General features: G+C 36.2%; 1 protein-coding gene across 2 annotated transcripts; it reads right to left on the bottom strand.

Annotated features, from left to right (window-relative positions):
• Window positions 1–1,228: 1,228 nt before the first annotated feature.
• On the bottom strand, window positions 1,229–2,682 carry LOC149258422 (uncharacterized). 2 transcript variants are annotated; one of them, XM_089371529.1, is made up of 3 exons: window positions 2,558–2,682; window positions 1,615–2,243; window positions 1,229–1,517 (listed from the first exon to the last, which is right to left on the bottom strand). In XM_089371529.1, exons 2-3 carry the CDS (start codon window positions 2,233–2,235, stop codon window positions 1,428–1,430), a joined length of 711 nt encoding a protein of 236 aa, XP_089227655.1. In that variant the 5' UTR covers window positions 2,236–2,243; window positions 2,558–2,682; the 3' UTR covers window positions 1,229–1,427. The 2 variants fall into 2 exon arrangements, with proteins under 2 accessions (XP_089227655.1, XP_089227660.1); XM_089371534.1 differs by having other exon boundaries at window positions 2,431–2,561.
• Window positions 2,683–11,775: the final 9,093 nt, after the last annotated feature.

Below are 11,775 nucleotides of genomic sequence, written 5' to 3'. Positions count from 1 at the left end.
TGTCTAAAAGTGATTTTATTTTCTTTTTCTGGATGACTTTTTATTTTGCTAATTTTTATTTTCAATAATGTTCTATATGGTAAGATTCTTCTTGAAATTATGCCTTGCAGCTTTTTCTTTACAACATTTGGTGCAATTGCAAACTTTGCCAAATGCAAAATATGAAATTGGGTGAGATGCCTAAAGGTAAGTGATTTTATCTTGTAATTCTGAATGATTTTTCGTTTTGCTAATTTTTATTTTCAATGATAATTTATATGGTAAGATTCTTCTTGAAATTATGCCTTATAGCTTTTTCTTTATAACATTTGGTGCAATTGCAAACTTTTGTTGACAAATTTTTTAATACAAATATAAACTCAAACTAATGTAATTCCTTTTAAATTTAGAACCAATTTTATCACATAGATATTGACAAAACATCTCTAATATAAAGCAGTGATAAATATATTTATATAGACAGTGATTAAATATTTTAACATTTTATGAAATGGATTTTTATATTTATTTTTTTTGGTTTATTTGGCTTAAAATTTAGTACAAATTTTAATTAAACTATAACATTTTTTATTATTGTTATATGAATTATAAAAAAAATTAGTATGAGTTAAATAATATTTTTAATTATGATGATTTAGTCTCGTTTTATAATGGGATAACTCATAAATAGCTTTTGTTACAATATCATAAGCCAACATCAAGGCTTATCAATACCATATACTTAATATGACCTTTTTTTAATTAATTAATTTGTGATAAATAAATTAAAAAGAGCATTATAAACTTGAAAGCAAATCTTAACCCTTAATATACTTAATATGACATTTTTTTAATTAATTAATTTGAGATAAATAAATTAAAAAGAGCATTATTAACATGAAAGTAAATCTTAACCCTTAATCTGTGATTAGTACCATGAATATTCTAGTATATTTTATGGAGGTTAAATCTCTACCATTTATTTAATAATTATTAACAATTAAATTAAAGTTTTGAGAGGTTTATTTTGAAATAGATATATTTATTAGTATATTATAAGTTTAAGCTAAATTTGTAAAATTTAATTGCTAATCTATTTATACATTCAAAAATACATTTTAAACCATAAAAAATCACAATTTGATACAATAAATATAAACCCAAAAAACCATCTCAAATTTATTAAACTATGCTTCCCGATTAAAAATAAAAAGAAAAAAAAATGTGTTTCAACATTATTGAAGAATCGTTTATAAGCACTAATATATTAGATTAAATATATTTCCAGCAAAGCCCGAAAATATTAAAATTAATCTCCACTTCTCCGCGATTATAACGGGAAAATACAATAGTAAATGAATGAATATAATAGTCGATCACACATCGTTATTACTCCTCTGGAAAATAGGAAAACATATCGGAAAAATGCAATCGTCCAGCAAACAATTCTAACGTGAAAGCGACAGCACAAGGGAGGAGGCCAGCACGATGACCAGCGTGCCACCCACGCTCGCGGCGAAGCTCTTCATTCCTGCACTCTGCAACCATAAAAACAAAAAACAAAAACAGGCAGCCACGTCAGATCTTGAACGGAGATTAAATAGATTTAATAAAATAAATGGTGGCGGAGATTACCGGTGGTGTAGGGGCGGGAGAGACGAAATCGGCGGAGGTAGAAGGCCCTGGGCTCCCAAGTGGAGGACTGGGCGGGCTTTTCAGTGCGGACGGAGTGGGCGCAGGGGCGGAGCCGTGGTGGTGCTTCTTCTTCTTCTTCTTGCGTTTGTGATGCGAAGGTGCCGGCGCCTGCACCGGTGGTGGAATAGCCGGAGGAGAGGCCGGAGGCACCGCCACTGGCGGCGGGGCGACAGGCGGCGTCGCGACCGGGGGTACGGCAACCGGAGGCGTAGCCACCGGCGGTGCGGAAACCGGAGCTTTGGCAGGAGCAACGGCGGGTGGTTTAGTAGTGGGAGGAGGAGCTTTGGTGGGAGCCGTCACGGGCGGAGCCGGCTTCGTGGGAGCGACGGCTGGCGCTACCGGCGGAGCCGGTTTCGTGGGAGCGACAGCGGGCGCTACGGGCGTGGTCGTGGGAGGCTTCGGAGTTGAGACGGGCGCCGCCGGTGCAGTTGTGGGTGGCTTAGCAGTGGGCGCCGCCGGTGCAGTAGCTAACACAGTATCAACCACAGGCTCTTCTCCATTGCTGAAACTTGCAATGCAGAGCCATACCAGCATGTAAACGTAAAACACATTGAACGCCATTGTTGACCCTGCAACCAAAAAAGGAAAAACAATGAAATCTGAAAATCAAAATATACATATAACAAGTGACTAAGCGTGGAGGCTGTGATTTAATGAGTATGTGTGAAGGTTTGGTTTTCAGAAACTTGATTCAATTTCAAACAAGATTATTTCGAAAACCTATAACAAATATTGAGAATATGATCCAACTGCTACCAGTGAAAGTTTGATTTTCACAAATCTCCAATTCCAATCTCAAACAAAATTAAAACTTCTCCAACCACAATTTTTTCAATTAGAAAAAACAACACAAAACCCTGCAAGCTCCTCTGTAATGGCGCACCTGAAAACAAGAAGAACCCGTCGGTGTGACCTGACAGGAGTCGAACCCGGGGGGCTTTAAGTAGGGAACACTCTAAAAGTCGCACTGCACGTAAAGGCCAGCCGTCGCTGAAGGGTAAGTTTGGTTGTAGGGTGGCAAGTCATTATGGCAGTAGCAGGTGGAACTGCCATTTGAAGGAGAGACGGGACCCTCCGGTGGACCTGCTATCCGTTATCCTTAGTGTCGGCGTTTGTTTTCATTTAATTTTCGGGCAGTCGGCTAAAAGTAGCCATCGCCAACGCAGAGAATGCCTCGAGAATTGGGTTGAGTCACAGCGAAGGGAGTGATGTTTACGTTAATTGATTTTTTATTATAATTCTTGAAATTATGTAATAGGTGTTCCTTAATTATAAATTAAGGTTAGTAATTGTTTTTTGCGGTTCCTTGAGTATATTGACAGGTTACAGATCAATGTAATCATTCCGTATGGCCTGCAGCTATGTAGATGTTGAGTGGTGATCCGCCTTTGTCATTATTCAAAGGTACACCAACTTTTAGATTCCATGTGAAGTACATCATCCACGTTTCAAATCAAATTTGAATTTACAAAAGGGAACAAAGCAGCAAATGTGTATGGCAAGAAAGTTAACCAACTAAGGTCAATGGAGTTGTGAAAGAGAAGAAATAAATAAAATAAAATAAAACTCTAGCAATTTAAACAACTCTAAAACGACAGGACCTTAGTTACTTCATCAAGACTCTAGTGTTTATCATATTTCTTTCCCTCTCTAACGTGGTCAATTGACACCACCTCCCTTTTGTCGATTGAATTGTTATTTTATTGTTCTTTACGGTTGAAAGGTCAAATTTCTTGAAATACAAATTTCTTTTATATAGTATATGTTTTTATTTGTGATTTTTTCTATCTATATTATGTATATATGTAACTCGTGATTTTTTATTTATATAAAAATTTGATCATAAATATTATAATTATTTGGCTTGAAGTTTTTTATTCATATAAAAATTAAATTTTTGTATCATAAATCTTATAAAAAAAAATTGTAAACTTGGTAGTGCTTCCTCTATTTATATTAATTTTCCAAAATCAGAAACTCCCATTTGCTCCAGTGGCTTACCTGCCCGAAGGAAACCAGATATCCACTTGTTTGCATTAAAACCTGTCCAAAATTTGAAAGGTTTTTTTCTATCCATCTAACGACATTTTCTTTATTGTCTATGCTACTGTTCAGATTAAACAAATTAAACAAGTAAAAGCATTTCAACAAAATTTTATCAGATTTGTACTGGACCGCTGCTTCAATCCTCGTCCAAGGATATTACTGGGGTTGGCGCTTTAGCACTTGAGCCAAGCATCTTGCTTCTCTTCATATCTTGTAGTGTATGCTCAATTCTTCCCAAGGCCAAGTTGTTTCTGTAGGTCTGTATCTGAACTGTTGCTATTTCCCTGAGTAGTTCAGCCCTGACTAGATCCTTTTCCTTGGTATTCTCCTTTGCCTCTGTTCCACCACACGCTGCTTGTTCTCAGTTAAGGGTCATGGCCCGTGCCACCACATTCTTCATGACCTAATACTGTCGTATTGTTTGTCTGAAGAGGGAGTGGCGGCCTCGAGAATTCCCTGGATCGGGAACCATACTTTCCCACTCCTCCATGGGGATGTCTTAGTTCTTGATACTGTCATTAAGTTCTCTCTCCCAACCAACAATTTGGGCTCTGATGTCTGGCGGGTTCCCTGCCATATAAGCGTCAATAAGGGTTTTCATATGTTCACTACCTGGCTTTCTCCCTCTTTTCCTTTGTTCTTTGTTCGAGCCGCTTGTTCCTTCTGCCATCTTTTTATCTCGCTTGCCTCTCTTGGGCAACATGTTACTCCCTGCCTGCCTGTTACTGTCTTCTTCTCGTTGTTCTCTGTCTTCCTCACTGTGTTGGGCGTAGTGTGAGGTGAGATCTATCACATAGTCATTACAGTTATCAGTTTTATAATAGTAAAACAAAAAAAATTCCCATTTACCTATGTCCTTTTTGTTATCCCTTCCATTGCCAGAATTTGTTTCCTTCGAAATTTCTTTCGTAATGTCACCAGTCCTCTCAATGTTATGGGTTCTTTCCTTTCTTGATTCTCTTGTCGTTTTTCCCTCATGGCAACAATCGGCACACGACCTGCCTGTCCTGGGCATCCTCATGGTTTCTTCCCCAGGTAAGGTTGGTTTTCTATTCCTCACTTCCCAGGGTCTCTCTAGTTTGGCTACGTCTTCCCTCAAGGTGCTGGCCCTATATTCCTCCCCTAGAGGTTTCTTGTTTCCCTGATTCTCTTTTTTCTCTGTTATTTTTCTTCCCCGAGGTGCTTCCTTGTTACCTTCTGGTTTCCTCCCATAGTTTCCTACAGGGGTGACTAAAGTCTCACTCTGTCTGATTTTATTTCGAGCATTTGCCATGGTGTGGACCTCTCCCATCTTGGGTTCTAGTCCCTCCCACCTTAGCTTCCTACCCCAGGTTTTCATAAGCTTTTCTGTTATTTTTTCCCGACTAGGGTCGCAAGAGTGTCTGGGTACCTCCTTGCAGAACTCATGCCTTTTCCTTATCAATTTTCCTATATTCCTACAAATATTCATCCTGAGCCTTACAAAGTTAGGGGTCAGAGGAACTACATACCAACTTGCAGGTCTGATGCCGCTTCTGTCCGCAGGCTAGAAGGTTGATCTTCGGCCACCTTTCCTCTCTCCAGCTCTCGTCTCCGTCTTCTACATGCATCTAACTATGCCCTAATCTCCCTTATGGTTTATGCCCCTCCCCTTCCTGTCGTTTACCTTTGCTGCCACATGTCTGTCATTATTTCCTGCGCTAATCCCTACGTCGTCACCTTGGAATGATGACCCCCCGTCTTGGCTACCACCTCCTCGCATTACCCCTCACTTGCTCCCGGTTTCTCTTGCCGTATGCATGTTGTCCTCGTCCTACCACTTGCTGACATCCTTCTGCCCGCCCCCCTGCTTACTTCCCTGCCCTCTTCACTGTCATGCTCATCCGTCCCCACCCTCATTCTCTCGGGGGCTGTACCTTCTCTGCTATGCCCATCCACTTTCCTTCTTCCCTGTCCTCTCACTTCATTTCCCTCGTCTGTCCATTCACCCACTTGTCCTCTTCCTCTCCCTTCCCGATCCCATCACCCCAGTCCCTCTTGATTTCTTGTGTTACACCCCGATCAAGGTATCATAAATCTTATAGTTATTTGACCTGAGCTATTGTAGTTTGATGATAAATTATTGTTATTTAATCAATAAATAAAAAAAAATCTCTTTTATAATAAATGTAATAGCTAGCTATTTAAGCATTCTAAAATATATTTATACTGAAAAACTCTTTATTTTATATATACAATCTCTCTTTAATACATTAAAGAATTATCAATTAATCTCACCCGCTTGCAATTTACTAACATCCTTCACTCTACCATGGTCTTCGGCATGCTTTGATTATCCACTGCATCAACCCTTCACATGTTGACTGCAATGAATGTATCATCGTTGCTAATTTAGACTTTATTTTATATATACAATCTCTCTTTAATACATTAAAGAATTATCAATTAATCTCACCCGCTTGCAATTTACTAACATCCTTCACTCTACCATGGTCTTCGGCATGCTTTGATTATCCACTGCATCAACCCTTCACATGTTGACTGCAATGAATGTATCATCGTTGCTAATTTAGATTAATTAGTATCATCATGTGATGTTTTAACTTCTCTCCATACTCATTGAACGATCATCACCACCTCACAAAATTTTCAACATAATTTGAGAGAGAAGGTAACGTTCTTCACTTAGGACACGACACACCACATATTTATATTTCATGGTTAGATTATTTTATGCGTAGGGATTACGTGTTATTGTTTTGCTTTTATTAGTGGAGGTAGACTATCCAATTCTAAAAATTTTGTTTTTACAAAGAATATCTTGCATCGGTTTAGGGATATAAATTTAGTTCTAACCCTCTTTTGTTTGGGTCTACAGTTTACTCTTTTTTTTTAAGAAGTAAAAGCAGTCGCTCTATGTTAGCTGGGAGTGAACGGATTAGTCACAAACCTTTTTAAGAGTTTACACTTGTCTAGAGAGTAAATAAACTTAAACCAATTTGTTCATATAACAAACTTAATACTTCTTTTAGTGTTTACATTTAGTAGGTTTAAAACTCCCAGATTAATCACAAACCTCTTTAAGGGTTTACGTTATTGTAAATAAACTTTACCCAATTTGTTCATATAACAAACTTAATACTTGTTTTAGTGTTTACATTCATTAAGTTTAAAAGAGTTTATTTAAGTTACTTTTATGTTTAAATTATGATTTTTTTCTAACACTATAAAGAAAACACATTTAATAAAAGTTTTCAAAGCTTCTCTTCGGAAAATCTTCTCTTTATCCAGTTATAATGGAGGTTGCTAGAAGAGGTGGGCAACCAAAAATTGTAAATCATGTGAACACAAGAGTGCACTCATATATATATGTTGTACTTACCATTAATAACTTACAACATAAAAAGTTAAGTTGTAATAACTAATCATATTTTAAATAATTCTAATAGGTTTTTAAAACTATATGATCATAACAATGTATTATTATTTATAACTTGTTGACTGATATATATGTCGTACTTAGCATTAATAACCTAGGGCATAAATGTTGTGAAATCCAGGGCATCATATGGATTAGAATCTTTAGGTAGATTTCTTTTAGACTTGAACATTTTCTTGTGATTGTTCTTTTATTCTTATTAGTTCTTCTTTCACTTTATTATGTTCCATTCATTAAGACAAATGCCAAACAATGAAGATCACAACAAGAGACACAAGATGTAGGCACTCAGCTAGGGCTAAAACCCCTCTATAGGAGAAACCCCAATCAAACTCTTCCTCTAGTAAATCAACTTGAGATAGACCAAGACCTTAGACCCAAATGACCTTCCTCCTCCACCAAGTCAGCCTTCCAAGATGATTCAACAAACTCCAGCAGTCTCTTCTTGCCCAATATCTGTAGCCCAGCAACAATCCAGAATTTCGACCCTCAACAACTCCAAAATTTCGATCCCCAGCAACTCCAAAATTTCAGACCTCAACAACTTCATAACTTCAACCTAGCTAAAATCCAGAAACCTCGCACGTGTGAGAGATAGATTACCCAAGAACTCGATTTTGGTCTTCTAGCTTCTTCAATCCTTCTCTAGCAACTTCACTGTCTTTTTATGCCTCCAACAATCACATATCGAACTTGATGAGAGTGTGTACTCCAAAAGAGTCAAATTGTTGTCTTTATATAGCGTTTGCATGAGGATGAATTCCCTTGATGAGGTCGACTTGTCCTTTTTGAGGCCGACGTGGTGGAGGAGACCTAAAAGACCTATTTTACATTAAAATAAATTTATTTCTTGATAGATGAAGACTAAGAAGGATCTTTTACATTATGACATAGACAAGGAAACTTGACGTAAACCCTAGAATCCTACAATGGAGGGTTTGACCTAAAAACCATTCACCCAAACATGAAACCCATGCTTTAATAAGTCAATTTATCTTACAGTAAAATTTTATTTTTTCTTTCTTTTGACAAATGCATTACATCATGACTTTAATACAATTATGAAGACCAACACTAGTTACATTTTTCAACACTCCCTCTTAACTAGGGAGGTATTCATAATTACATATATACAGAGGTACAAGGAATATCTCAAAGTGATATACTCTATGAAGAGTCACAAAACAAACAGTGCTACAGATTAGATACTTGACCAAAGTACTCTAATCAGGTGGGACTAAGGTGAACTCAAGCTTTAACCACTCTAGGCACCATCAGGCTTTTAAGCTTTATCACCAACCCAGGGATCTAGGTGTGTATCCAAGGTCAGAGCTCCATGACCAACGCCACCCTCCCTACTTCGGCATCTAGACATCAACACATACGTTGGACAGATGTCCTCCTAAGCATCTTGTCATAGGATGCTTCCATCTCTCCTTATAAACTAAATCAGATATATATCTGCCACTTCCAAGCATGCTTCAAATGTTTAATCTATTTATGGAGAGATCATGCACAATTACAACCCTAATTAGTAATAAACCTTTAAAGATATATACAAGTAAACACAAACCTTTTTGGTCCTCAATTATTCTTGATTCAAATACAACTTGTCAGAAGTTTTTCTTCTTTCATTTCTTCAGTAACACCGAATACGGCCTCAGTACTTCTCAAGTCTTTTTCAACTTCATGAATTCGTGACAGCTATCTCTAGTACTTTCTTTCTTCAGTTTCATTCTTTCTTCAAGGTATTCATTATGTCTGTCACAATATGCCCTCCCTCTTAATTTAGGAGATATACATTTTCTTCTATGCAAGTTCCCTCTCAACTTAGGGATATCAACATTTACCTTCTTTTATAACATCAAAGAAACTTCAAATTTTCAAGGCTTCATTTATTTCTCATGGCATCAAGGTTATTGTGATCATTGTCATTCTTATAACTTCCTTCATCATGATCATTATTATGAACATCTTCAACATCTTGAAGATTATTTACGTGCAAAACTTTAATAGCAAGTACAACCAAATACAAAAATATAGAAGCATGAAGTTAACTATATCAATATCATGTTACTACAATTCAAACTTTAGACATCAAATACCTAAACATAGTTAGGTTCATAATCAGCAAGAGACACATCTTTCCAACTTCTTGTTAGGGTTTTTTCATGAAAACTAGACTCCATCTTCAAGACATAAAGCCTTAGATATCAACAATTCAATCAAATAAAAATTCTATCATAGTACTATACATCTAAGGATTCAAAATTATGCTATTAGAATTATGTGACATACACTACTAGGATTTATTGCAAACCCTAGATTTTATAATCAAATCTAAATCATGTCAATAATTGAAAACAATATCCTCATGACCTAGAATATCAATCTCTACTAGGGTTTTGTTACAAACCCTAGATTTCACAAACTAAAACATGAGTATCAACAATTAAGTTAGCATACTCACATATACATATCTAGGATGCACTAGCATTTCACATCAATATCTATTAGGTAAACCCAAGACACAAACATCAATACATCAAAGTTAGATATACAACAATTTTGACCAAGCTAGGGTTTCTATCATGTGGACGAATATACACCTAGGGTTTCATTCCTAGTGTCTTATTTTAGTTATTACAAGGGTTTTTTTATAAACCCTAAAGATCTAGGGCTTCATTTAGACATTAATAAAAAAACCCTAAAGGATTATGGTTTTTATCATAACAATACCAAAACCCTAAACATCAAAAGAATAGGATTTCTAGACTTCATCAACATCCCTAAGTAGACTATGGTTTCACAATCAATACCCTTAGCATCAAGAGGCTAGGGTTTTATAGTGAATCCTAAAGGTTTAGGGTTTCACAAGAATGATCAAATAATAAGAGATAGTATAACGAGGGTAGATTCAATATATTGGTTAATCACCCTAACAAGAATCTGTAAGGTTCAAAACCCTAGACATAATGATGTTAGTAATGTAAAGCAAAATAAAATATAATGAACATACCTTCTCTATGAAGAGAACCTCATAAAAAAACTTGTAGTTTAAGACATAACTTGAATTATTCCTTTTCTTACAAACCTTGTAGGGATTCCTTGAAGTTCCCCCTCTAGATTTAACTTGATCTTTATACCTGCAGTACTTATTGGCAAATACTACCAAGAAAAATATGTGATACCAAAAACATTATGTCAATTTCAATCTAGGGTTTATATGCAACAATGGACGATGGAATCCTAGGGTCTTCAAATACAAATCTTAGCTTACAAAATCGTCACATCCATCCACACCCTAAACTACACACAAACCCTAGAAAACCAGGAAATAGCGTTTTTATGAGTGAGCTAGTAAGTTAGGGTTATGATTTCATATGACTAGGGTTTATCCATGAGCCATCTAGGGTTTACATTTCTATATATAAATAGCAATCTCAAAAACTAATAAAAAAACCCTAGAACCATGTAATTAATTAACCTTAGAATATTTTAAGAAATGAATATACTATACATACCTCACAATTATGTACCTTCATCCATCATGTTCATAGAGATTGTTACAAGGCTTGCTCTAGGATGTCCTAATATTCAAAACAAAGACTTTTCGTAATGTATGAGTTGCTTGTGCAGGTATCGTTTCCTTTATCCTTGAACAAAGATGTTGTATGCTTCTTTTAGATTAGTTGAACATTACTGATTCATTACTGCTAAAATTCGGATTATGTGATTACCACAGGATGTGGCTTTTACTTCGGGTATTTTAGCCTTTATGTCATTAAATAGGTATAGGACAGTAATAAAATAATTCCTCTTCAAATAGATTGGACTAGGTTTCTTATAAACACATCTGAAGTAAGGGTATCGGCCTTCTTTCATCGTGATTGTAGCCTTCCAATTAGCTCATACTTATTTTGTAGGATGAATCCTTCAAACATGCTCAGAACTTGAGAAGATGATAGTGACTCTCTTTTGGAGGTGATTTTAGAGTATAAAAAGTGAGCCTAGAACTTTGATCTTTTATTCAAGGTGATCGACCTTGAATGAGTTGCAAGATTGGCTCTTAAGTCAATTTATCTTAGAGTAAAATTTCCTTTTTTATTCCTTTTGACAAATAAATTACATCATGACTCGAATACAATTATGAAGACCGACACTATTACATTTTTCAACACTCCCTCTTAACTACAGAGATATTCATAATTACATATAAGGTACAAGGAATATCTCAAAGTGATATACTTTATGAAGTGTCACAAAACACACAGTGCTACAGATTAGATACCTGACCAGGGTACTCTAATCGGGTGGGACTAAGGTGAACTCAAGCTTTAGCCACTCTAGGCACCATCAAGCTTTTAAGCTTTATCACCAACCCAAGGATCTAGGTGTGTATCCAAGGTCGGAGCTCCATGACCAACGCCACCCTCCTTACTTCGGGATCTAGACATTAACACATACATTGGACAAATGTCCTCCCAAACATCTTGCCATAAGATGCTTCCATCTCTCCTTATAAACTAAATCATATATATATATGCCACTTCCAAGCATGCTTCAAACATTTAATCTATTTATGGAGATATCTTGCACAATTACAACCCGAATTAGTAATAAACCTATAAAGATAT

Source organism: Pinus tabuliformis, chromosome 6 (assembly GCF_031772625.1).
Source record: "Pinus tabuliformis cultivar Carrire ecotype Pingquan chromosome 6, CPIR1, whole genome shotgun sequence".
NCBI lineage: Eukaryota > Viridiplantae > Streptophyta > Pinopsida > Pinales > Pinaceae > Pinus > Pinus tabuliformis.
The sequence above is the reverse complement of the archived record's forward strand: the minus strand, read 5'-3'. Positions and strand labels throughout refer to the sequence as shown.

Coding starts and splice junctions, on each gene's coding strand:
- LOC149258422 (XM_089371529.1), bottom strand. CDS start 2,235: ATGGCGTTCAATGTGTTTTACGTTTACATGCTGGTATGGCTCTGCATT. Junction 1,518..1,614: donor CTCCCGCCCCTACACCACCG/GTAATCTCCGCC, acceptor TTATGGTTGCAG/AGTGCAGGAATGAAGAGCTT.